The sequence below is a fragment of the Urocampus carinirostris genome, chromosome 6, assembly GCF_059441175.1.
Source record: "Urocampus carinirostris isolate Australia breed hairy pipefish chromosome 6, RoL_Ucar_1.0, whole genome shotgun sequence".
Classification (NCBI taxonomy): Eukaryota; Metazoa; Chordata; class Actinopteri; order Syngnathiformes; family Syngnathidae; genus Urocampus; species Urocampus carinirostris.
In genome coordinates, this window is record NC_142354.1 from 18,077,327 (window position 1) to 18,104,798 (window position 27,472).

At 38.5% G+C, this 27,472-nt stretch overlaps 1 protein-coding gene across 2 annotated transcripts in view; it reads right to left on the minus strand.

Annotated features, from left to right (window-relative positions):
- Positions 1–299: 299 nt before the first annotated feature.
- iars1 (isoleucyl-tRNA synthetase 1) overlaps positions 300–27,472 on the minus strand; it is a 61,713-nt gene continuing 34,540 nt past the window's right edge. Inside the window, exons 19-34 of one of the 2 annotated variants that reach the window (XM_088338116.1) lie at positions 26,128–26,272; positions 25,052–25,169; positions 24,849–24,940; positions 24,545–24,622; positions 23,990–24,111; positions 22,713–22,815; positions 22,529–22,612; positions 15,720–15,894; positions 10,641–10,753; positions 9,338–9,433; positions 6,501–6,677; positions 4,124–4,244; positions 2,820–2,945; positions 2,594–2,740; positions 1,499–1,651; positions 300–795 (exon numbers count right to left, since the gene is read on the minus strand). In XM_088338116.1, the coding sequence (XP_088194242.1) occupies positions 713–795; positions 1,499–1,651; positions 2,594–2,740; positions 2,820–2,945; positions 4,124–4,244; positions 6,501–6,677; positions 9,338–9,433; positions 10,641–10,753; positions 15,720–15,894; positions 22,529–22,612; positions 22,713–22,815; positions 23,990–24,111; positions 24,545–24,622; positions 24,849–24,940; positions 25,052–25,169; positions 26,128–26,272 (1,933 nt within the window). In that variant the 3' untranslated portion in view covers positions 300–712. Of the gene's footprint in view, positions 796–1,498; positions 1,652–2,593; positions 2,741–2,819; positions 2,946–4,123; positions 4,245–6,500; positions 6,678–9,337; positions 9,434–10,640; positions 10,754–15,719; positions 15,895–22,528; positions 22,613–22,712; positions 22,816–23,989; positions 24,112–24,544; positions 24,623–24,848; positions 24,941–25,051; positions 25,173–26,127; positions 26,273–27,472 lie in introns of both variants that reach the window. The other variant, XM_088338115.1, reaches the window with a different exon arrangement.

Sequence of the window (27,472 nt, forward strand, 5' to 3'; positions counted from 1 at the left end):
TCACATTTTATGTCTTCTTTTTAATTACTATACTTAACTCTGCTTTGCATTGAAGTTGTTATATTGGGTGGGATTTGTTATTTTCTTTATTGTCCTACCTCATTACTGCCACTGTAATCATCTTTAATCCCCTTTGTTGTCTTTAATAGCCGACCTTGCAATTAAAAAAAGGATGGCGAACAAATAGGCCAAAGCGTTTGGGCCGAGCAGATAAAATATACGAGCAAATAAAGTTAAGACATGACGGACATTGTTTGACGAGGTTAAGGAACAAACCCCCCCATAAAATCAAAACAAAATAAGCCTTCATCCATCACCATTGGTTTATTCCATTTGAAAATATTTTTCCATAAGTCAACCTGAGGGCGAAAATTTAATTTCCTCTTTCTACGAGAAGCTTCAGCGATGAAAGTTTTATGCTCAATTCTCAACAATGTGTGGCTCCAAAAAGGAAAATTGGTTTGCCCAATTAACTTGTCACATCCGGAATGAGTCTGGAACCCGTACTCTTACCTCAAATGAGTTGAGGAGAAATCCACCTTACAGGTTTTTAGCAATACATGGAAAAGAAAGCTGCAAACACATAATCAGATTCTCTTAAGGGTCGACGCCGATTTCATGATCGTATAAGATTATTTTTTTTAAAATCCCGGTTGTCGGAAGCTGCACTGTAACAGTGATGACAAGTCTTGGGATGTCGTTTGTTTTCTGTCTAGGATTCCGCCGTGGTTGGAAGAACTCGCACAAACAGTGTTTTGGTGTCCAGAGATTTTACCACAGAATCGGTCGGTAGCTCTGGAAGAGACGAGATAAACATGAGTGGCATACTTGGTAGAAGGGCAACAATGATGAGTCGACGTTGTTGACGAAAATCAATGGTAGTAATAGTAGACAATAAAATTCATTGTCAACTATCATTTTTGTTGCATCTCCCTAATGCGCAATAGCATCTATCTCGAGTGGTACAAAAATGACATCAAATACGAGTACCAAAACTTATAAAACAACCTTGCTTATGATGGCAGTCACTTGGCGATGCATGAATATTTAAAGAGAACAGACATTTGAACAAAACGGAATCTGCCTCGCCTTTGTAAGATTTAAGTAACATTCAAGGACAATACGGTTTTGATGACATGCATTATAAATTCTATACTTTTTCATGTAGTATTTGGTGAACGGTCTCTAAATACATTTGTGGATTTACGTCTCTAGTGACCAACCACTGTTCTAATTGGTTTTAGATAGTGAACCTTTATCTATTTTTGTTCAAATGTATGTTCAATAAAAGATGTATTTTTCATTATACTGAATTTCCGTGTGTTTATTATCATTTGTCACATATTAAGATAAACTTCATGCTTAATTTAAGAAAATAAAAACAATTTTCTTGATAATGGTCATTGACTTGTCGACTCTTAAAATAGTTGTAAGTTGCATTTTTACTACATATATGTCACATAATTTGTAGTCTGTTTTCCACTTCACTTGATCTTACCCTGGCTGAGGTCCTTGTCCAAGTAGAGTCTGAGTCGCCTTCCACGTAGGCCAAAGATTTTGGCGGCCTCCGTTTTTAGGCCCGAGTAGTCAAGCCCGTTATGGCCCACTGGGTTGAACAACAGCACTGTGCCCACTTGTCCTGTTTTGCACTCTGCAGACAACAATTGACTAATTATTCATGTCATGGACATGTCATGTATTTTCTAAGGAGTGGACTTGTCAAGTACACTACTGTTCAAACGTTTGGGGTTACACCAAGACAATTCTGCGTTTCCAATGAAAGAGTCCCACTTTTGTTCATTAATGAGTTGACCAATGTCTGTGTTCTTTTGCCCATATGAATGTTTTCTTTTTGTTGGCTAGTCTCGGATCGCCTTTTTTTTGCCACTCTGCCTGGAAGGCCAGCATCTCAGAGTTGTGTATTTATCGTAGATGTTAACACTGGTGTTTTGAGGGTACCATTTAACTAAGGTGCTAATTGAGGACATTGGTTGAGCAGTGATGCTTCCCACTTCTCTTTATAAATATATCCGAGATCTACAAATTAGATTTTTTTAAATTTGAGTGTGCATTTATTAAGACACATAATTTTTAGATAATGAGTAAATCGAGAATATATTTGTGGATCTGAACATTACGTGTGTAAATATGTGAAACAACCAATCCTTTAAAACACAACATTTAAACACAGGCATTTTCAAGAATTTCAAGCACCCATAAGAACCCTGTTGAATGCATGCTACAGCTTGTAAAATGTTGTTGTTGTTTATCCTGGTTGTGGTTGTTTGTTAACAAGAGATATTTGTCATATCATAAAGTGACAAACCTACTAGCGGTTTCAAAGCATCCATAGTTTGCCAGTTAAACACAGTTGCTATTTCGCTCCCAAATCAGCAAAGGTTAAGTAAGCTGAAAAATCTAAAAAAAAAATGAAAATCTATACAGCAAGTGCCACAGCTGCTAGTGTCACTAGTTGCTAATACTTTGATGCTAGTTGCATTATGTCAATGCCCTGTTCAATGGATAAACCAGATATAAATCTCACATTTTTTTCCTCAACTTTCTTGAAAATATAGCATGTTCGTGTCGTTACCGGATGGCTGTGCGTCGCAAAGCATAAGGTTCACGTAAGGGCACCCCTGGGTGCTGCCAGGAGCTAAGGGCCCCGGGGAAGCCGCGTCTGTTGTCACCGTCAAGGTTTTACCGCTCAGCGCCCTCAGGTCGGCTTTACTCGCCAATTCTGCCGTGGAGACGAGCATGTCGTTAGACATCGAGAGCGTACAGAAAAGCACTTTTTGAATGCTTAGACTCATGCCTACCTTTGCCGTCGTTAAAGAGTTTGAGCTTGGCGTCATTGGTCCCGAAGATGCTGCTGCACACGGTTTTCAATTTGTCCACCTCTAAACCGTTATCGCCTTTTGGATTCTCCAGCAGAACAATTCCATCTGCAGAAGATGGTCATAAATAAGTAACGCCTAATACATATTTTGAAATTCTACTTGTAAATCCTACTAAATGCTTTTTGAAAAAAAATGTTGACTTTGGCATTTCAAAGGAACAGACCCACAAATGCAGCAGATGCCTTTCCATAGGCCACTTAATGACCACAAATACCATAAATTCCCGACTAAAGGCGCACCTAATTAAAAGCCACATGCTCAAATTTTGCCTTTGCACACGACGCGCCGGATTTTAAGCCGCTGGCTCAAACAGCCATAAAAAGATAGACTAATTCATGTCCATTTCTTACATTTTAAACCCAGCACCCACCTGGCACCAACCACGGGAATTTGGCGTTGACGCCTTTGGATGCTGAATGCCAACACATGCAGTTTTCACCAGCGTCATTCAGTTCTGCTCCATTCTGTTAACGTGAATGTGTTTTCAGTGAATATTCAAGACGGTGATTATAAAGACGAGCACATATTTGCTACTGTGCCTAAATAATAAGCGAATGGGGGCTGCGTCACATTAAATGCGAGCCCTATATTTCTAGACGACAGCGGCAGGGCAAACATACCGTGGAGAGTAGTGCCAACACAGGTGTGTCTTTTTGTGTTGTCATCTGTGGTTGCCACAGTAACGGATCAAATTGCATTTGGATGTTATTGTTCCTCTAGGATTAAAGGAAGTTTCAAAAACCTGACATTGATGCAGATGACCTGAGGAGGGGCATCATGGCTGCCAACATTTTTAAAAGATAACTTCCACTTATGTTCAAGTTGAATGATTAAATTAAGGACTTGAACTGTAGGTGAAAAAGCTGAAATAGTGTGAGTATGTTGTAAATGTTTGACAAATTAATATCAAACCTCAGGTTTTGCTCCTGTTATATATTATATGAATAATGGCAGCAACATAAACTAATTTCTCCTCTAGAAAGGCATCAGACGTCACCCCAGTGTTTTGTATATAAGAGCACATGCATTATGAAAAAGCGCAGCTAGCAGTTTTCCTTCCTGCCACAAAAAAATATGAATAAGCCGCACCACATTTAAAGCTGCAGTGTTCATAACGCAGCAAAAAGGTAATAGGTTTTAGTCAGGAATTTACGGTACTTGTATACAGTTGCTTTATAAATACAAAAGTCTACTTGACTCACTTTTTTTTTGTTTAATTTTACCTTGCTCTTTCCCGTTGACTTTCACTCGGACTTTGACGTAATTGCAAGCTGGTCCATTTAAAGTAGAACATGCCATTGTCGAACCTTTTACTATAGTCAGCTCCAAGTCAGAGCCCTTCAGCTGTACGAAGAATTGAGGAAAAGCAGAGTAAATTACAGAAAAATTCAAAGTGTTCTACAAGTATTTAATGACACAGAGGAACCTTCAAAGTTGACCAGCAATATTTTCCCACCTGCAATCATGTCAAGGTGATGATCCTTCTGCAAAAAACTGTCCTTAACTTACCACCATGGAATCATTAATACAGAAATGCATATTCTAAACTATTACATTTTAAAATCTGAAGGCAGTTGTAATACAATTCAAACATTTTTTTTTAATTGTTTAAAATGCTTGGACAGCTTATTATGCCTGCCTCTTTTTGATTTTCATAATAGCAAAATGGTCATTAATGAGCAAATTAGTGTCAAAAAATTCACCAATTTATTTTTAGAATTAGGGATGATTTTTCTTTTAACACTACCCCCATCCCATAAAGGCAACTCACATTTTCTAAAAATAAATTCTGATAAACATCTGCTCGGGGACAACTTATGCATTTATTATATATGTAATGATTTCCTCATAATCTAATGTCCTGCTTTTACATCAATGTTATTTATTCAGTTGTGTACCATAAATTCCGGACTACAGATTAAAGGCCACATTTGCAAATTTAAGGAAACACTAAACTTTTTTTGTAGAGGCCACACTAGATTTGATGCTGCAGGCTTAAAAAGACATAAAAAAAAACCTCCATCCATCCACCCATTATCTTTCGCTTATCCGAGGTCGGGTCGCAGAGGCAGCAGCCTCATTAGGGAAGTCCAGACCTCATTATTCCCAGCTAGTTCATCCAGCTCATCCGACGGGATCCCGAGGCGTTCCCAGGCCAGCCTTGAGACGTAGTTTCTCCAGCATGTCCTGGGTCGTCCCCAGGGCTTCCTGCCGGTGGGAAATGCCTGGAACATCTCCAAAGGGATGCACCCAGGGGGCATCCTTATTAGATGCCCGAGCCCCATGAGCTGGTTCCTCTTGATGAGGAAAAGCAGCAACTGTACACTAGGTCCCACTCAGATGGCCAAGCTTCTCAGCCTATATCTAAGGGAGAGCCAGCCCAGTCACCCAGCAGATGAAACTCATTTCAGGCGCTTGTATCCGGGAAATTGTTCTTTTGCTCATGGCCCATAGTTTATCACCATAGGTGAGGGTGGGAACCTAGATCAACTGGTAAATCAAGATCTTTGCCTTTCCGCTCACCCCATCTTCAACACGACGGACCGGTACATGGTCCACATGACAGCAGACGCTTCCATCTTACCCTCACTCGTTAACAAGACCCCAAGAGAACTTCGCCACTTGGGGCAGAATCTAGCATTCCACTCCTTTCCGGCTGAGAACCTTGGTCTCAAAATTGGAGGTGTTGATCTTCATACCAGCCCCTGAACACTTAGCTGTGATTCGCTCCAGTAAAAACTGGTGATCATGGCTTGAGAAAGCCACCAGCAATACATCACCTGCCCAAAAAAAACAGACATGCAATGCGCTGAGGCCCCCAAACCAGATCCCCTCTCGGCCAAGGCTGCACCTAGAAATTCTGTCCATAAAAGCAATGAAACAAAATCGGTGACAAAGGGCAGCCTTGGCGGAGTCTGTCTCCCACTGAAACGTATCAGACTTACTGCCGGCAATGTGCACCGGACTCTGGCACTGGTAAATTAGCCCTCACTCATTTAAGTCAATTTCTTACATTAAAGAAAAAAAAAACACATTCTGCCGCGATTAAGACGCTCATTTGTCTGCAGCCGTCAATCTTCAAGTACCAAGTACCACAGCAGTCAAAGTGGCGCGCGCAGTCAAGTTTGCGCCCACGCACGCATAGTCTGAAAACGAGTGTCACAAATAAGTGTTGCGGCACAAATTGTAAATATTTTGTCCCTAGTTAGCAGTCTTACTTTATTTTAACAGTGGGAATCTCATTCAATCATTCATGTGCGTCAGCAATGAGGAATTTGGCTATTGAAGAGTCATGGTCACTTGCACCGTTTACTTGCGCTTCATTTTGAAATTCAAAGCACTTGGCAAAAATTGCAATGTATTGTTGTAATTAAACAGTTGGACTCAGGAGAGCTGCGGGAAGGGCCAAGCATGGATCTGAAATCGCCACTAATACCCATGCGACTATTCGAAGAATTGACTGCATTGTATCGTAAGACAGTGTTTAAAAGGTAGAAAAATGTAACTGCTTGTAGTCCGGAATTTACAGTAGTTTTTGAGCCATTTTAAAAAATGGATTCGCACAAAATCTTCTGGTTTCAACAGACGCTCAACTCTTACCTGCGTCTTTTCTTGGATGATAACGGCAGCGCCTTTTGGGACAGGATAAGGCATGAGCGGCGCCTTCGTGGTTGCCAGAATGAAATCAGTGTGAGCCTGGATCACTGAACCCAAGTATGCCCCGTCTGGCTGGCAGCGGTAGTACACGGAAATCTCGTCAGAAGGCACCAAAAGGCCCTGAGTGGAAATGTCAAAACGAAACCAATACAAATAAGTTCCTTAAAGGACTAGACAAAATGACACGGGGCAAGAAGTTATTTTCTAGTAAGATGATTAAATCTTTTGGGATTTGTTCACTAAAGGTTGAGAGAACCGAATTATCTTTTTCTACGTACTATAAGGCAAAACTAAAAAACACATATGGTCCAGAAATTTCAAAATGCGCCTTGCAACTCAGTGCGCCTAATGTACCACAAAATAAAGTGGATAAAATTACAAATGTATGCAGTCTTTTTACATGTACACAAGGTTTTAAGTTATACTAAAGTACTTGTTCATTGATTGATCAGTCGAAAAACACAGCTGCCACATTGAGCATTGTATGCAAAAGGATTCAAAACCAGGGTGGCAGCTATGTAAGTACTGACACTGGACCACCAGTAATAGAGACATACATAAAGGCATCAGATTTTATCTATCATACTATTTTGACTTACAGTGACTGGAACGAATGTTGAGAACAAAGAAAACAGAAATTTTGTCCTGAAAGCTAAAAATCACCGCTAAGTCTGAGACATCAATACATAAACCAGAGAGTTGTTTCCCATGTCGTGTTTATTCGCAGTGGAATATATTTTTCAGGAAGACTTTGTTTTCACCATTCTCTAACATTCATTTCTGGCACAGTGAGAAAAAAATAGTCTGACAATAAGATAAAATCGAATGCTTTTTTGTGTGCCATCTGTATCGCAAGTGATCTAGTGATTAGGTTTCAGCGTTCTCACCGCATCAACTGGAGTTTGATTTCCGTTGCATACAATGCTTTGCAATTTGGGTCAGCAGCGATTACAGAGTGATCAATTGTTGCAATAATACAAACAATAAATGTGTATATATGCCTCAGTTATACACAAATAAACATGGTAAGTCTAACCGTTTTCATTCCATGTGCTTTATGATTAAGCGCACCTTATATAAAAATAATATGCAAAAGACTATTTTTTGGGTGTATCAAACCGTGCATCATATAGTGCGAAAAATAAAGTATAAAAGGATGATTTGTACGAGTAGAGTAAAACTACAAATATATATAATTGGGAGAACAAGACACAAAAAGTGTTTAGCGCATAACTGCAGCATCCGCTAACCTTGACATTTTCTAAGGCATTGATTGCTCCTAATCTGGAGCACCGCATGCAGCATGTGTGGATTGATGAAATTTCTTGACTAGCACACACCCACGCACAAACAACCAACATGCAGCATACAGCTCAAGGGCAGAGAAATAAAGTAAGCGTGCAAAAGTAGAGCACTCAATCAATGGAGGAATCTTTATAGCCTTCTCCTGCCGAGTCAAGGGAGTAGTGACCCTTCAGAGTTGGGGATACCACTCTGATTAGGTGTGTGTATAGATTGAAGACAGAAAACTCTAAGAATGGCTTGGCCATTGGCATTGCTACTAGCATACAAATGGAAAACACCTACGCAAAAGCAAAAAGAGCAAAAGTGTACGCGAACGTTGAGTAAATTAATTCCCACCCCTAGGGTGGAAAATTCCTCACAGATCCTGGGGGCAAGGGGGTTGAAATAAGTGTTGGAATGCGGCCTGGCCGAGATCCAGCAAGCAGTGCCGCTGCTACTACAGCGCACACGGATGGAAAAACTTGTTTGTTTCTTGAGAAAACAAGAGGCTGCTTTAATCCATCTTTACTCCCCGGTTGCACTTCAAAGCTCCAAGTCTCAAATCTGAAAGGGGCCAGAGCGTAATTAAGCTGCTATTAATCCCGCCTTATGACGGAGAAATGTCTGACTGGGACGCTGCAATGGAAAAATTTCCCAAATTAGCATGAGAGGGCAAAAAAATTATAAAATGACGGCAAAAGAGGAGGGCCGTAACAAGGGTAGAAACATCATAAAAATAGTTTGTGCTGTATAAAGATTGGGGTGCTGAAACTTTATTGTGCATCAGAAAAATACAGTGGTCCCTCTTCATTTGAGCACTTCTAAACATAAAAATTGCAATGATTGCAAATACTCCTATGTAGTGATAATAAACCTTCCAAACACAATGCAACATCTGTTTAATCACAGCAAGACAGACCACGAAGACTACAGCAACAATATTAGGCAAGACAAGTTCAAGATCAAGAAGTTTTTGCTCACGTATACATTTTTTTTTTACAACATTCACAATGTGAAATGACCAAAACGTATAAAATATGAGTAAAATGAGCGAATAGGTATGCGATCTCATTGGTTCCTTCCAGCAACCCACTTCCCCCTCTATCCACAAAATTACATCCATAATAAACATTTAATCTAATTAATCTTATATTATTTATCTGATGACTGTGGTGTTATTTATTTTACTACACGAACGTGATTTTAGTGATCAGAAAGATGAGTTTTAAAGCTATTCACAATGCTTATGGAAGGATGGGCTGGTACCAATTAGTTAATAATTATTTAATATCCAGAACCCAAGAAATCGGAACAACAAGCAAGATCTTTCAATTAAGTTTGTAAAAAGTGGTGTCACTGTATAATATCCAAAACCAGCTTTTCACCATCTTACACATATCAAGCATTAGAAATATTTACTACATAAAATTTAGAAGAACATTTCGGTCATGGAATTATGCTATGTTTAATGATTTGCTACAAGAAGCAACCCCCACCTTCTTGCGTAATTTCTGCACACGGTTGATGACCTCTCGGGCCACGCCTTCATCCACCATGGACTGGTCTGGGGTGACATCCAACAGCACCAGGACCTACGGCACAGCCAAGGGCAAACATGATTACGGATGAGACCTAAGCAAGCGGACAGAATGCAAATTCTTCTCCAGCTGGAGTCTAAAACCAAACCTAAAGTATGTGTTCAATGACCAAATGACAATTTAAAAACTGATCTGTCATGATGATTATCGTAGAAAATAAGTTGATGTTACGTCACCACCTCAGGATTTCAGTATCGATCTGAAAAAAAGTGGTGTCAAACATCCCAGTCATCAAAAGCCACTTATTCCTAAAGTGAGAACAGCCTAAACAAAAGGTTTATATAAGGATTACGTTTAAAGTAAGACAGCAAAAACAGATCAGTACATGATTTGCCTGTTAAATATTTTGTTGATTAAACATTGATTTGGGGATGGGGAACATTTATTTCAAATCATGTATAAGTTTTATTAGATTATCCTTTCAAAAGAATTTGATTTTAATTTATGGTTTTAGATTGACCCGTAATATTATTTTTGCAAAATATGCACAAATGAGGATAGGCAAGAACTGGCAGCAGGTAATGGTGCAGATACCAGCCCTTTCAAGCACTTTATTTTTTTAGGCAAAGTAATTGCAGTAATTAGTAGCTACTAACAGAGACCATTGAAAGGATGCGGAATCAAATATCTGTATCGTTATCTTTTAAAAATGTGCTATCGAACATAACTATTCAAAACTATTTCATTTCACTTTTATGAGTGATACGGAAGTTACGAATATAACTACGGGTGTATGAGTCCCGTACGACTACCAGAGGCTGTGATTCCAGCACGGAATTTCACCTTCGCTCCATAACACCAATGTCCTCAGGAATATCCTATTCATTCCTGACTCAACAGAGGTATTTGATCAATCTGTTTAAATCACTGATCAGAATTGCATTACAATGGATGCAATGGGAATCAAATCCAGATTGTGGCTGGAGCGAGACGGATCCTATCAACTAGGATAGGCAACTGTGGTTTGATCTCATCATCATGCTATTTTAATTCACTGTACCAAAATGTTGATGTTATTGGGTCAGGCCGCAAGAATATTGTCAGATATTAAACCAGTCGATGGTGACGCAAAAGTTGACGTCCACTGAAAACATAACAGTATTGATTACAAGGCGCGCATTCAAGTCTGGCCAATTGAGGATTTTTGGGTGCGCCTCACAGTCAGGGAAATACAGAAATTTATCTCATGGGTGCTGCTCACCTGCGAGTCAGAGTGGGCTTCATACTGTGCGGCTGAATTAGTGCTCTGATTAAATGTGTACATCAGCCTCAGATCCTCACCGTGGAGCTCGTGTCCGTCAACCGTGATGGAACCTGAAATGCCATGTACGTCAAAAATCACAGGTTATCCTTATCAGAACAATTTTTATTGTCTATAAAATGTTGAAGAAGTGACTCAAACCATAAATTATCTATTCCCATCAATTAGCTTAAAATGTTCTAATTCACAATCCAATTATTGACCCTGCAATAGCACACAGCTGTCGCCTGAGTTCAGTTGTGATTACAATAATCTTATTTGGCAAAACAGCCAGTTGATTATGAACAAACAGGAGAAAGGAATATCAATATTTTCATGAGGTTTTCTGGAATTGCCTAAGAAGACTGCTTTCACGTCAGGGTTGCGTTCAACTTTCCCATTTTACTCCGCGGGAACATTACAGTTTAATGTGAGGAACTCTATTGTGCAGCAGAACATTGCTAGCTTTACTTTGCAGCATTCAAAAGATGATTTAGGAGTACGGGTAAGCGAATCGATCCAACATCGATATTAAGCAAGTACTTATTGTCTGGAATCGATACTTCGCTCCTCCAATTTCCTCAAAGCGCTGCTTCTGTATTTAAATAATGCAGCCACCCTCTCTCTCTTTTTTCTCAGTGCCCCTGTCCACTTAAAGTTTAGAACTGTTTATAAAAAAGTTTGTAACTGAGGGGCACACTTTTAGCACCTCTTTCGACTTGACCTGCTGCTGCATCCTGCCTGCCAGGCAGAAAGAGGGTCTAATCCAAGCACCCTCTCCTACCAGAAGCTAAAAATGACAGCAGACCAGACATGCAATGGACTTTTTACAGAAAAGGACAATGCTAGTCATTAGTATGGTAAGTGTTCTGCTACTGCGGCAACACCAAGAATGTATAAAAACATTTGAAAAAAGCTCACACTGCAGAAGGCAATGAGCTGCATCCAAAATGGTAACATTTTACTGTTCCTCAATAAAAACCTGAAAATCCGTTGTCACTATCACAATGGTGCTGATAAGTTGATTGACACTTTATTTGCATTACTGACTTTATCTTCAAAATATTGTGCAATGGAAGGTAGTTTAGTTCTTTAGGTGTATGTGGATTTTTGTTACTTTGCTGGCTTTTTGGTTTGACTCGCTTGGGTTTTGTTACAAAATAGTTGTATTGCACATTTATTATATATATATCCAAGCAAAAAGTTTCAGTATCTGATAGTTATCTATCCTATACCGATACCATCATGTATTTACTTGGATTGGATCGATACTAAAATTCCCAGTATTGCCCACTCCTATTCTTGAGGTGAATGCAATACAGAAAAAAATTAAAGAAAACAGCATTTTCCTTTAAGATTTAACCAGTATATGATTAAAAAAAAGTGTGATACAATTCATGATGTACAATGAAAAAGTTTAAATACAAGTGAAAAAACTATTATTATGAACTATCCAACTATCTATTTTCGCTCCACCCTAGTAGCGGAGATCAATGAAAATAGTCTTGGAACTTTAAGAATCTCGCCGCCAGTAGGACACCAAAAATTTGGCCAAGGGCTAGAAAGACGCCAACCTAAAGTTTCACATCACTTACACTGAAGACCTTTCCACTTGTACAGACAATTTTCTGCTGCATCCACACCAGTTGTCAAACAATGCAGCCTATCAGCTAGTCTCCAGTTTGAAGTTTGCCAGTGGCACCAATTAACCATCTCTATTTTCTCGCGAACCCATGACTGTGTCCTTCTCTTCACTCTTGAACGGCTCGAGGCAAAAAGAGGGGAGGAAATTAATCCAAATCGTCTAATCGTTCAACGCTACGCTTGGGTTTCCTGCATTAACTCAAATTTACCTTGTAACGTTAGAAAGAAGGAACAAAAGCGCAAGCAATCAATCTAATCATAGCAATGTTCACTTGAGTACAAAAATATGAGGGAGGAGTCGGAAGCATGGGAAACTCGCAAAGGGAAACCTATGTAACAGAGAAGTGTGGTGCAAAAAAAAAAGGGAAAAAATGTTTTCCTTCCCCCCAAAAAAAAGCATACCTCCTCTTTAAGAAATAATAAAGTAATAAGATAAACAGATAGCATCTAGGCCTAATTATGGTAGGATCAAGAGGTTACATTTTGGCTTTTTGAAAGATTATAATATACATAGCTTGCTTTAAGGGGCTCATCTTGCTCTTTGAAATTCTCTGTCTTGTCAGCTAATGCAGCGGTGATTCATTTTCACTCGCTTAATTTTCCATGCATTATTATGCTATGTCTGATGTAACCTTCAATAGCCTATGCCACATCGCTCCTGCAAGCTCTTTACTGAAAGGGAGTGATGCCTTCTTTGGGATCCTTCCACTGAAATTAAGACGCAATCGGGTAACACAGTAACTAAGCAGCCATTCATCGACACCCACAAGATTCCTGTAAGCCATGTTAAAATATTCAGAGTCTTAAAACAAGCTTTTCCTCCCTAAAATGGATTTTGATCAATTAACTGTCACTCTGAGCCACTCTTTCCTTCATCTGTCTCCCCTCCTTCCAGCAGCCAACCTCTCCTGTCTGCATCTGGACTAGACTTCAAACGACCAAGTGATTGGCAATGCAAAGTTCCCACAGTCTGGATGACCTCCGCATCTTTCCCATGAGACCTTGGGGGGGCTCTTGCACATTCCTCCTTGCCTAATTGGAAAGACGAAATACCTCTTGTAGCTTTGATGCGGGCACAGTGAGTTTACTTTGTAGCACATGAGATCACCGCCATGATTTATGTTGATTTTGGGCAAAGCCTGTACACTTGTTCTTTAGAAAGGGATTGGAATAATTGATTCATCATATTCTGATTTATGATGCGATGAATAACCCCGGGTCAGCACGCCTTTTACATGACCAAATCTAAGCACCAAGGTATGCACGATGACAACGAAAGACTGCGGCCCAATCGAAACGCCATACCAGCTCTCCAAACAAACGCTAATTTAAGAGGTAAGTATTAGTTTCAGGAGCGAGCAGCAGCAAGTCAACTGCAGGAGAGAGAGTGGAAAGGTGAGAGGAGAGAGAGTGGGAAAGGTGAGATGGCACAACATTCATTTGGACAGGTAACTTAAAATTAGTTTTACCTGGTTATATCAGTATTATTTTCCCCCCATTTTATTAACACTCCACTTATTGAAACATGAATATTTTGTTTGTTTGTTTGTTTGTACATGATTCAATTGTTTGTTTGTTTGTACATGATTCAAATTGAATCTTTTCTTCCGGCGCCGTCACGAATGGCAGCCACTCCAGCAGCTCCCGTGTTATTTTCGATTGTTCTCGATTGTTCTCAGCTCAGGGATGCTGCTGGAAATGTGAATTTCCCTTCGGGGATGAACAAAGTATCTATCTATCTATCTATTTCAAAGCAAATTTTCCAATATTTCCAGTACCATTTTAAAAAGAAAAAGTCCGGTGCGAATCATATATTTTGCAGAGCCACAAAGATATCTGCAATTTACAAATGCAATTTCTAATCTTGTTAGTGCATTTATCAAGACATAATATTTTTAGATCTTTAGTAAACCATGATTATTTCTGTTTTTTATTATGTTTCAAATATGTCAACATACAAGGGTTCGAAAAAAATTACTTTGTTGCTTACAATTTTAGTTACAGGAAGTAATTTCATTACAATTTACCATAGGGAAACGCTACCTTAATTTTTTTGCACGGCCTTATGTTCATAATTGATACGTAATACTTGGACGAATCCAAATTTCAAAGTGCCCTTGTTAATGTTTGGCATGGATCTGTCCTCGTGGGCGCGAGCCGAAGGGGGCAAGAATGATTCCTAGGACAATGCCATACAAACTAATGCCAAATGCAGTTAATCTCAACAGAAGAAATGCAGTGGCAAAGTGAAGCCCCCAGAGAGCAGTGTCAGTGTCATTTTCAAGCAGACTTATTCAAAAAAGTACCAACAACTTCAAGCATTTACAAGCACTTCAGCCAAAATTCAAGCACTTTTCAATCCTTGAAAACACAACACAAAACTCATGCATTTTCAAGGATTTCAAGCACCTGTATAAACCCTGATAAACATACGACTGCCTGGGTGTTAATGTACAGGATGAAGTTTTTGCGAACCACAATCCACTTATGTCATCATACAATGTCATGTGTACACTAGCATCTTAATATGTTTTTACGTTGAAAGTACAATGTGTATTATTTAACGTGTCCTAAAGGTAAATAACGATATCATCAATTAAAAATATAACCATACCGATTGAAATTACAAGCAAAAATACATGAACTATTATTTCAACGTGCCTTTTTTTAAATATTTGTAGATGGAGAGATGTGTATTTATTTACCACAACATGAGGCTCACCGAAAGGGAGCTGACATGAATTTCCAGAATCTTGTGGCTAAGGGTAGCCGCAAAAGCCAAAAAACTGTCTTTTATTACCTTCTTTTTTCATCTCCTTTTTTCTTTTTCTTATTTTCCTTCCTATTCCCCTTTTCTCTTAGTTTTTTTCCTTTTTCTTTTCGTTCTTTGATACATTCCTTTTTTCCTGTGTTCCATTTTTCTTTTCCTCTTTCCTTTTCATTATAATTTCCTTAATTTACTTCCTTTTTATTCTTTATATGTTTTGCCATTTATTTCTTCTTATTTCTTTTCCCCCTTGGTTCTTTTTTCTTCACTTTTTTTCTTTATTTTCTTACAATTGCCATTTCTTCGCAAAAGGCTTGCTGAAAAATTGTGGAGAAAGTTGCATTTTGGCCCCTTTAAGTCTCTGTAGTTTATATTGTCCCCAAAACCTTTTAGCACTCATTTTTAGTTGCAGTACACAATCTAGTGACATCAAGTGGTCAAATATTGCACTTTCCCTGTGTACATGTATTATATACAGAATAGCGGTGGTCCCATTTACATTATTAGATTTCATGATGGTCAAAAGTGATCTAGTGACAGGTAAAATGACATTGGAGTGCCATGTTAAGCAAAACAACGTCATTATCATCATTAGATTGACTTTTACCGGATGAACTTTCTAGCCATACCTTTTTTCGTAAAGGCCTCAAGCTGTTTACTGCTGAGCTCCTTGATGGCAGCGGTGACGGCTTTGAATGCCCCCTTTAGCCTCTTGCCCAAAACCATGTGGTCCGGCTCAGCCCGCAGACAGATGCCGTACTTGTCTTTGTCCGTCGAGATAGTCAGCTGTCGTACATTGAGCTCCTAGGTGACAAGAAAGGCACAACGAGAAATTATGTGTTACTCAAAAGCCCATTTTAGTAGGTGGTTTGGTTCAGACCAGTCATGCCAAAAATACAATGATGTAGGACGATTAAATGTGGCCAGCTCTAAATTTTTGAGTATGTGGGGGGGTGGGGGGTTGGTAGAAGATGAAGTCTCTAGCTTATTTCTATCAAATGTTTTTTTTTTTTTTAAATTAATACAACTCAAATGCTTCTTTCTGCCGCGAGAGAGCAGTTAAGGTGTAAGAGCTGATGTCCAGTCTGGATTCATGTTAAAGACAGTATTGTGCAGTATTCACCAGCTTCAGTACACCCAGCTTAGTGGTTTGATCTGATGAGCCTGTTCACTGCTAAAACTCCTATTTTATATTAATTTCTCAAAGCAGTGTGACAAGTGAGGCAAGAATAGTTTTATTCACAGCTTCCACTTGAAATTGTTTATGCCATGAGGCTCTTTAACTCCACCCGGGGGAGTAAAAGCCCACATTAAACCCCACCCCCACATTTGCATAACAGAATAGTTTGTGGAGGAACCTAAACATGGTACATGGAAGTTATGCATGATGAGAATAAAACATTATCAAACAAGTCACCAAAGTCGATTACAAATGCACAAAAAAATACAATATACAGTACAATATTTGGGGTATTTTAAAGCAGGACTATCATGTCATTACTGGAATCATTTTATTACTAGATTGCACTCCTATTTACATTTTAAAAGATTCAGATTTTCCTGACCACATTTATTGCAGTATTGCCTATCTTCCTTTGTTTTTTTTGCTAGGTGTATCAGATACGCAACCATTCATCACAGCATCATTGATTTTTTTCATTTTATCTTTTCCAAATTTTTGGAGTTAAAATTTCTTCTCTACCTCACAAAATTATCAAATCAAGGCAGATTACTAGTTGACCTCCCGACATTTATAAAGTACTATTGCCAAATCCTTCCTACTTTCATGTTCGACTGACTTTTGGGCGCATCTGTGTGTAGTGGGTGGGTGGCCAAGACGCTGAACTCAAGACTGAATTAATAAATATTATGCAACAGCAATTTCAAACTTAAGCACTCTTGGGCCCATTCTAGGAAACAAATCAAGAGGTCCAAGCTGGAGACATCGTGTCACTGAGCAAGTGCACTGTGAAATAAAGTACTGTGCTAGCCCATCTTTAGTCCCCAGTGAGTCTGACAGACTTTTCATACAGTCTATTCTATCTCGTCTAAAAAGGGAAATATCTGAAATATTCATAATACATGTGATTAGGCAAATACTGGTCACACTCCCTGGCGGGTACCTGTGCACTCCACTCAATTGTGCTGCAAAGTGGCTGAGACAGACATTTGATACGGATGACTTGCTGATACGCAATATTTCTGAATGATGGAGCTAAATTTCAAGTGAACTCTTTATGTGAATTTAATCGAATATAATTGCTTCCAGAGCCAAAGAAATCAGAGGTTATGCACTGCTGTAAGGAGCAGTGCTCATTTCGCATCCATTGTAGAGCCTATTTATTGAAGAAATTTTGGTACCTTCGGCACTCTAAAGATAATAAAGGCGACCTTCAAGTGTGTTTTAAGAGCATAGAAGCCACCAAATGCAAGCAAGCAAAGCTATACTATGCTATAAGCCTGTTTTAGACACAGCAAGAAAATGTATTAGCAGTAAAAGATATCCAAAATAGATGAAAACAAGCTGATGTCTGGTATCAACAAAAAGCCAATTCCAGCCTTTAAATGTATTGGTTATTGGATGGGAATGCCAATGCCAGTTTAAATACAAGGTCAAGTAAAAAATGTATTGAGCAAATAGTTCAAGAACAGGAGTGGGCAAAACCTTTGCGTTGCGGAACGTATGGGGTTGAAAACTTCTGCAAAGGGCCCAGCTCAGAGAAAAAAAACGATTTATTTGATTGTATCTACCGAAACGGTCTCGGATCACATACCTCGGCAGGACATAAGGAAAAAAGATTGAATTGAATCCCCTTTGCATTTATGAACAAATATACCTGCAGACATCTACAGGTATATGTTATATTTATATTTTATGTTAATTTTCTTTATAATTCAATCAAATTTATTTTGAACCCTCGGACTTAAAGCAATATAACAGGTTCTTCATTTTAAGCACTAAATGTAATAGTACATATTGGAAAACTAAATGCAATAGGGGAAACTCACAACATATTTTATTTTCTTTGCAAAATTTGATATTTGTATACAATAAAAATGCTTGGCATTGAAAAAAAATGCAAATAAAGAAAAATGTAGACTGCTATTGGAATGTTGGCTTTGAGCGCAGTAAACATTAAGACTTGTTTTTTTTTTTTGAGAAATACCTTTTATTTTTAACCATTTCAAAAATACTTTTGATTTTTTACCATTTTTGTTTGGCCGGCCAGATTAAAGAGCATGACAGGTCGCATGCAGTGCGAGGATCGTAGTTTGCCGATCCCTGTTCCACAAGAACAAATGAATTGCATTAAGATATCCTGCTAGTGTTATATACCATTTTATGGCATTAATAAACAATTTAAAATAAGCAACACCTTTTAGGGTAGCTTTAATTATTTGCAGGCCTTCTAAGTTTATGAATTATTTTCTTAGGCAATTAACAACAACAAAATAATTATAAAATACCGTATTTTCCGCACTATAAGGCGCACTTAAAAGCCTTTATTTTTTTCAAAAGCTGACCATGTGCCTTATAATACAGTGCGCCTTATATATGGATCAATATTAAGTCGCAAAGTCTTGCAACTAAGGCAAGCAGCCGCCGATTAGATTTTCCCCCGAAGGCAAAGTCGTCCGCGGTGTATGCTGGGATTTATATACCAGCGTTTCATTTCCTAACCAATGTGTCAATCATCATTTGAATCAGTCACTATTGGCTAAAGTTATTCGGAGGTAAAGGGGGCGGATCCTTTTTAATCATTTACAGGCTCGCATAGGCTAAAGGGGCGAAACAAAGCCTGCAATTGGCCGAAAAAGATGAATGTGAATCACACGTTGGGTTGCACTACAGCATAGAGAAAACATTTTTTACTATTCTGTATTTGTAAATATTTTACTCTCCTGGATTTACTACACTCACGGTTGTAAGAAGACCATAGTTACGTATCATTATTGAACGTGATGGCTGCAAGAGAACTTAGGTGAGCTATGCGGCTTTATATTTTCCCGGTATCTTGTTTTAGAACGATCTTGATGTTTCTGTGATGAGTCTATTTTTAAACTAAATTCAATTCAAAGCTTTTATTGTCATATGCACAGTAAAGAACTCCATTTCCCTGCACAATAAAATTCTTACTTTGCCGTCCACACAGTTGCCAGCAAAAAATAAAATGGAAACTAAGAAATGTTTGGCATTTCTTGAATCCCAAGACTTTAACCTTCCGAATGATATTTGGAACGATGCATTTGAGTGATTGGTGACATCGTACAGACACTGTTTCCATACATGTCTGAGACACGTATTTGCTTCTTTGCAAGCTTTCGGAATGTTAAGGGGGTAATAAGTTTGACTAAACTATCTGACTGTCTTGTCGACGTTCCCATTGTAGCACCTTATGTATGGAAAATATAGGACCAAAAACTATTTTTTGGGGGTGCGCCCTATAACCCGGTGCGCCTCATAGTGTGGAAAATACGGTAAATAAGATCTATAAAAAAGTGTCAAAGTTTGTCAATGACAAATTTCCTATACACATTTCTAATATTGAAGATATTATAATGAGGTAAATTCTGCTCACCCATAATTAAAATTGTGGCATAATTGATATATGTGTGAGAGAGAGAGAGATAGAGAGATAGACAGAGAGAGAGAAAGATAGATAGAGATAGAGAGATATAGAGCAAGGGGGAGAGATAGAAAGAGAGAGCGAGAGAGACAGAGGGAGAGATAGTGAGAGAGATAGTGGGAAATATATATATATATATATATATATATGTATGTATATGTAACGGGTGTAGTAATAACTTTTGTTTATTGAAATTCCTGCTGAAATATGTGTATAGTTTTTGGTAAATGTCCTGCAATGATGAGTCCAACAGTGCCATCTGCTGGTATGGGGTGGGGTTTGGTTTTGGCTTCTGACATGTGACCGGGAGGCGGGGTTTGTTGGCAGTCTTACCAGAGAGAACTGCAATGGTAAGACACATCTTTTGGTGCTCCACAAAAGAAGTTAATTTTAAACATTATAACCCCAGCTGACAAATCTCTCAACATGCACAGTAATGTGATTGATATTGTCAAGCTGTTTAGGTTTATTTTCGTTTTGTTTCTGTTTTACTAAATTATGAATTCCCCTTGTAGAGATCAAAGAGATCAAAGCCAGCAGAAAAGCTAATGTTGTGACTTATCCATTAGCAGGTAGCTTGTACCCGTTTTTATACTCATTATTGTTTTTATTTCCATTTTCTCATATACATTAAAAAAGGATGATGTTGGTTAAAATTCAGACGAAAGAAAAATATGTTGAATCCATTGTAAACATTAAAAATCCACTATACGATCTCTTGTTAAAAGTATCTTGTTAAAATGTAAAGATGTAAAAATGTATTGTGATATTCTAAAATGTATTTTCTGTAAAGTGAAAAGAAAGCTCTTTGATATGCTTTGTTGGCAGTCTTACCAGAGAGAACTGCAATGAGATCAAAGCCAGCAGAAAAGCTAATGTTGTGACTTATCCATTTGCAAAAACTGTAATAATAAAAACCTCATCACCCAGTCCAGCGTGAACGTGGATCTTTGGTGGGACACGTACACCGCGGTTACATATATAAGGCAGCAAGGCGGCGCAGTAGTTAGTGCATGTGCGACAGTTCTGAGGTCATGAGATCGAACCTACCGTGCTTGCGTGGGTTTGCTTTGGGCACTCCGGTTTCCTCCCACATTTCAAAAACATGCATGTCAGGTTAATTGGCCGGTCCGAATTGTCCCTACGTGTGTATGAGCGAGCGAATGGCTGGGATGGGCTCCAGCATCCCCGCGACCCTACTAACAGGGATGTGATTTGACCAAAGTGAAATTATCTGAAAATTAGGCGGGGGTCTGGGGGCCGCGGGCACCCAGCTAGGTCCAGGGCAGTGCCCTGGTGGGGGGACAAGTGGGGCGAAGCCCCCCGGAGCTCATGGGTTTTACGTTTTTTTAAGTACTTTCAATGCACTCAGATGACAAAGAAATAGACAAAACAACAGCATCAATTTTCAATGTATTTTGAACTATCCCATATAAAATTACAGTTTAAGTCAACTCAAAATCGGTCACATTAAAAAACATTGGACTGCCTTTGCTTTTAAAAACTATCACTGAGAATATCATCATATCTAACTCATGTGATTACTAAGTTAACACATAAATCATGTTGAAGAGTTCAAATTTCATGAAGAAATAATTGTATCATGACCAAATGAAAAGTAACTCATATTAGAACATATCACAAATGTCTTTGTTATAGCAGAAGATGTTATCTATAAATGAAAGTACAATAAGTATAGGCCCTACAGTAAAGTGTTGGTGTAATGTACACATGAATTGTAATTGTTAAATATTTATGGCCATTTTTATTACGTTATAATATTTTCGAAAAAAAGGGGAAAACTGTCAAATAAATTTGAAAAGTTTACCACCTACCTCAAAATTCACGACTCTATCAGCAACTGGTACAGGTTTTTGGGGTGGATCACGTCTCTCTATTACCGCTTCCGTTTGTGGTGTCAATAAGGGATGGAGGCCTTAAAGTTTTGGAGTTTTCGTTTGGGCACCGAAACTACCAGCGATGGAATAATTTGTTGTTCTTGACTGGAGTTCTTTCACGTGTTTTTTGCTCTTTGCGTGACTTTCAAGAGCTTTGAAACCTCTCCCACCATAGACAATGGTATCATGGCATCAAATGCAAAGCGCTTTCCCGGCACGATCGATCTTCCGAATAAAGTCACTGAACAAATTCGTCACAGTCTTCTTTCCAACATTTGTAGATAATTCCTTCTCCAACCAGTCCGATCGAAACTTGTTTTTTTACGATCTTATCAATTTCTTTACCTCGCGGAGCATCTTTGCGTTCGATCTCGGACATCTTTCTTTAAACACTCGGCAAAAACGTGTGAGAAATGAACAATGGCATACTCCTACGCCTTTATAACAAGCGCGTTTATTGGTCAACACGGAAACTTCAACCAATCGCAAGTACGTTTCATTTCAGTTACGGAAACACTAAAATGGAATGCTGTAGAGACGAAATCGTTTTTTTTACCAATTAAAAAATCGGAAATCTTAAAATTTTATTTTTGGAGATAAAAAAAGCGGAATTCCGCGAATTAGCGGAAAAATCACATCCCTGTACTAAGGATAAGCGGTGCAGATAATGGGTTTTATATATATATATATATATATATATATATATATATATATATATATATATATATACACACACACACACACACACACGCGACGCCTTAGTGACAACGTATGTCATCAAAAATAACAAAAGGTTTTTGCATCGTTGCTCATTTTACTTTCCCACAACTAATGCGTCCAATAGCCTTCAGTCTATTTTTTTGGAAATACTGAAAATAGCATTTAATTTACATGATCTATAGACAGACTTACTTCCAGAATGTATTTCTGCAGTGACTGGATATCTTTTAGAGCCTCTGGATCCTGGTGAATGACGATCACCTCCTTTAGTGGATACTGAGGCACACGACAGCAATTGCAGTCAATCAAATGTTCCTAGCGCAGTAGTTCTAGGCACCAAGTGTCAGCATTATTCGGAACAAAACGGATGATTTACCTTCACCGGCAGTGTCTTTCTGTCACGGATGACCCGCCCCAGTTCGATCACCGACTGCATCTGAGAGACAGCGTTCTCGATGCGCTTGTCAATCAAATTCTCCCTGCGAAAAGGGGACGCGGACGGGTTTATCACTTTTACAATTTGAGGGTTGCAGCTTCAAAGAATGTGTTGACAATTGACCCCTGGATTTTGACGAATGCGTATCTGTCCGTTTTACAACTTAGTCTCTTAAATGTGCGTTCTTAAGTGTACGGTTGAGAAAAATACACTCTTTGATGTGACGGGAAATTTAGATATATATATGGGCGCCTCTCAGAATCATGAAGACCAAACGTATTTTTAAATGCCATAAATTATAAGGGTTGGGAGGATAAGGGAATTTCAAGTGTTTTACTTTCACTGCTAGAGGGGGGTATGAGCAACTCAATAAAAAATATATGATACATTGTAGATAATTTACAGAGATTTTATTTAACAGTTACACCAGATCTTCCTAACACTTTGCAAAAGGATCTAATAAGATGAATTAATAGATCAAAACATAAAATAGCCTTTTGCAAGTAAAGTGTTTTGGTGAGATTCAAAACAGGCATGCAAACACACAAAAGTATATAGCTGGGGTGGCGAACACGTGGCTCTAGAGCCGCATGTGGCTCTTGGCCAGTAAGAATGCGGCTCTTTGCCTCATCATATATACTGTGACTCTTTGCCTTTTTTTTTTTTTTTTTGTGTATTGAGGGTGGACACTTTCCTTGAAATCAACACAAGAACAATACTTGTTATATTGTAAGGAGAGAAGTGTGTTATGGGAAATAATATGTTTTTAATTGTGAGTGTTTGTGTGTGTCTGTCATAGCAGGTCAGTGCGTGGTGTGACTCTTTGACTCTCACAGATAAAAATTTTGGCTCTTTGTGTCAAACTTGTTCGCCACCCCTGGTATATAGTATCTTGATCTTATAAAAACATCCCCAATTTTAGGTGAAAGTCTGATTTTGCAAGTGTAAAAAAATGCTGAACCTTATTCATGTACTGAGACAGTTGCATTACAATACACGCAATAGTGCTGTGTTGAAATGGGAGATCAGGTAGCAGTCTGCTTATTGGGTGTAAATGCAGGAAATGTAGGTTTTTATGAAAGGGCTTTAACTTTAAATATGTATTTTATGTGAATGAGAGCTCTGATGGGACTGTCATTTATTTTTTACAGGCTAACAGTTTGTTTGAGGAGTGTTGCATTCTCAACTTATTTTAGTTATTGAAGAGTTTGCCCCACCTTACTTGAGGCAGCATAAGATAATGAATGCTGCTGGTATCTTTCTCCTCTAGAGAGGTAAGGTCGAGGAGGTTCCGCAGATTTTGATACATCATTTCGGTGATGAAGGGTGTGAAAGGAGCCTGGGGGTGAAGATGGAGAAAAGCACAGCAATTGTAATCAAAACGAGAGGAAAATTATTTGATGCTGTGGAACTGTGGTTCATTTACATTTCCCAATGCTAAGATCCAAAGGTCAAACTGATCTTCAAACTTTTCTTTGTAGATTGAAAATCCAACATTTTTTTCCAGATATTTTAAGATCAAATGTTCAGAGTTGCGCTTGCAACCATGCTAATAAATTCATAAATCTCAAATACAATGTGTATATATCCAAGTTAGCCTACCAAATTCCTTTGGCTCACGTGTTATTATTCATAACGTTGTCAACACATTGCATGTGCACCTTTGACAACCTTGTACGGTTAGTCTACCACACGAAAAAAAAAAACTCTGAAAAATGATTTTGCTCTTATTCTTCTCCAGTCCTGCTGTTAAGCAAATCGGTATGACTCACCATAAGCCTGCACATGGAGAATAGAACACTGAAGAGTGTTTCCAGCGCCCACAGACAGTCCTCTGTACCACTCTCACCCTATGAAGTTCACACACATGTCAACACAGTAACTCCGTCCACAACGACCGGTGAAAAGGAGATAAGTGGCCAAGCACAAAGCAGTCCAACTGTAATAATGCTAACAAAATGTCACAGTAAAAAGAAATGCCTACATTAAATACAGAGAAAAAAATAGAGAACTGTTGTTATATAGGCCGTGTTGAGACAAACTGAAAAAATTAAACTGGTCAAATCCCTGACCTACCTTAAGACGGCGTCTGTTGGTACGAACATACCAGTTTGTGAGCATGTCCACAAACCTGACTAGACGAGGCACCACGGTGTACAGGCGGTACGCTGTATAACAGATGACAATAGTAAATTCACAGAGTACAAAACGGTACATGAGTTGTCAGATACGAAGGGATTAAAGCTAACACATAACTAGTTCTCCATCTGTGTACTCACCATCCATTTCAGCCTTAAAGAATTGAATGAGCGACTGAGTGAAGGACTGGATCCATTTGTCCATGATATTGTTGCTCTGCTTTGCAGTGTTCTCGTTGTAGAGAAACTCAACGCCATCCTCCTGGAAGGAACAGGCAAACTCACACAAACTCCAAACTATTAAAATGCCGTAACCCAACTCACGTTGGAACGTGGTGCGTTACTCCACCTTATTAAAATCAAATCATAAATTGCAGAATCCTCTGATCACAAATGGTTTGTCCTTTGCTCTCGATATTACGTTCATCATTAAATGCGCCAGCAACACAATGCTGGATACAATGCTTGCGAAGGTGAGCGGGATTATATCTACCTCTACAACAAAATACAGATAACGGGTTGCTGCTGAAGCGCAGAGTACGAGACCGCTGACTTTATTCCTACTGATATACTCCCTACTGTAAACACACATGTATGAACCGTAATGACAACAATAAAATTATTTTTTATTATGTGGCGTATTTAAAAGCCGTTTTAGAAGAGCAGCTTCATAGTGAGAGTATACTGTGTTTGTAACTTGATAGTTACATTAAAAAACACACTACTTTTGGATGTTAGTAATCTGCAGGTAAAGGAATTACTTTTTAGATGACGTAACTCAGTACTTTTTTCAGGAACGCGCCAAACACTGCTCATGGGTCAAAAAATAAATAATTGATTGGCATTTTGAAAGAGATGGTAGTGGCTTAACAACGGTTTGCATCCTCGCAATAGAGTATGCAGATTACAAATGCAATGATTTTCTCAAAGGGTATTTTTTTTTTAAATCACAACATTAAAAGTGCACCCCAACGCTTAGACCCATATCAAAAACACCACTGGGACTAATTACTGCGCCTTTTTACAACTTTATTTTATTCTATTTATCAAAAGTAATTACTGTTCTGTACTAATGAGCAATTACTTTTTAGGCTGAAGTTATTATGCCATCAAACATGTCTGTTTTGTTTTTTAAACTATTGAGCAGAGGCAGTGAAGGATTACTTGCAGGAGTGTTTGGACAACTACCCATATGTGAGTTCATTAAGCACCTTTACCTTCTGTAACCTTTGCACATTCTGCACCAGGAAGCGATAGGCATTGTACCACGGAAGGAAGACATCCTTCAACACATCTCGAACACCCTCTTCTTTAAAACGGAGGTTTTCCGCTCTCACAACAGGGGAGTTGATCAGATACAATCTAAAAAGAAAGAAAAGAAAAAGTAAGACTAGAGGCAGTTCGGACAGTGCTTTATGGCTGTGTTGGTCAATGCATTAATTTTGAGCAGTGCTGCCAAACTATTACCGTAAAATTCGTACTAAAGGGCACAACTTTATTCCCAAGCTTTCAGCCCCGCAGCTTATGCAACCAATTTGTGCATTTTTTGGAACGGCTGCCGGGGGCGCCCGAGCAGTAAAGGTAAAAGTGAGCCAAGTGGAACATATGTGTCGAGGAAGACCCAAGTTTAATGCAACTTCATACTTGGTGCATGAATGAAACTGGCATAAACCGTTGTCATGGAAAAGGTGTAAATTGAATGGGGAGTGCTAACAACCACATTGAGAATAATCTTAGGGGTCTGTTTATTTGTAAACGGAAATAATGTGGCGAAACAAACGGATTACAAGAAGCAACATCGTAGCAGAAATGTTTGAATTCCTATTTATCTGTAGGCATTGTGTGTTATGGATTAAATATTTTACAGTTATATTCTATGGATTGTCATTGTTGTAACAAAGCCATTTTCAGGGACATTAAAAGAAGTTGAAGCCGGCCGAGGGGACGTCATGGTGAGATACACCGGCTTTATAGTTTCTGGGTATCTTGTTAAAGACTGATTGTGATGTTTCTCTGACGAGTATATTTTGAAATGGTATGAAATAATATCTTAAAGTCCAAGAGTTTGAGCTTTCCAATGCTATGTGACATGACATATTTCAGTAACTTTTAAGGAATGCAAGCTACCATTTAGGTATTTTCTTCATGCATTCATGAGTAATGGCCAGCTGTTCAATGTTCATCCTCACAGAAAAACATGCATTGAGCTTAAGTCGAATTTGTAATATTAATATTTTCAGCTCAACGTCTTCCTGGTTCCCAATGTAAATTTCCTTTACAAATGCTTGCAGAGGATACGCCATGTATCAGCTTGCCTTTTTGTTGATACTGTATCTGAGCAAAAACAGAATGTAGACAAGCCAATTTGTAGCTTCTTAACCGACACATGACAATATTGACTTTTTTTTACATCAATGAATTGATTCTGTATCATAGATTTCTACTCTAGCTTTTCAGTACAAATAAAGATTTGCAGATGTAACTTCACATAAATAAGTATTAATCCAACATTGGCAGCAGATGACATTTGCTTCTGCTCAGCATCTTTGAATATTATATATT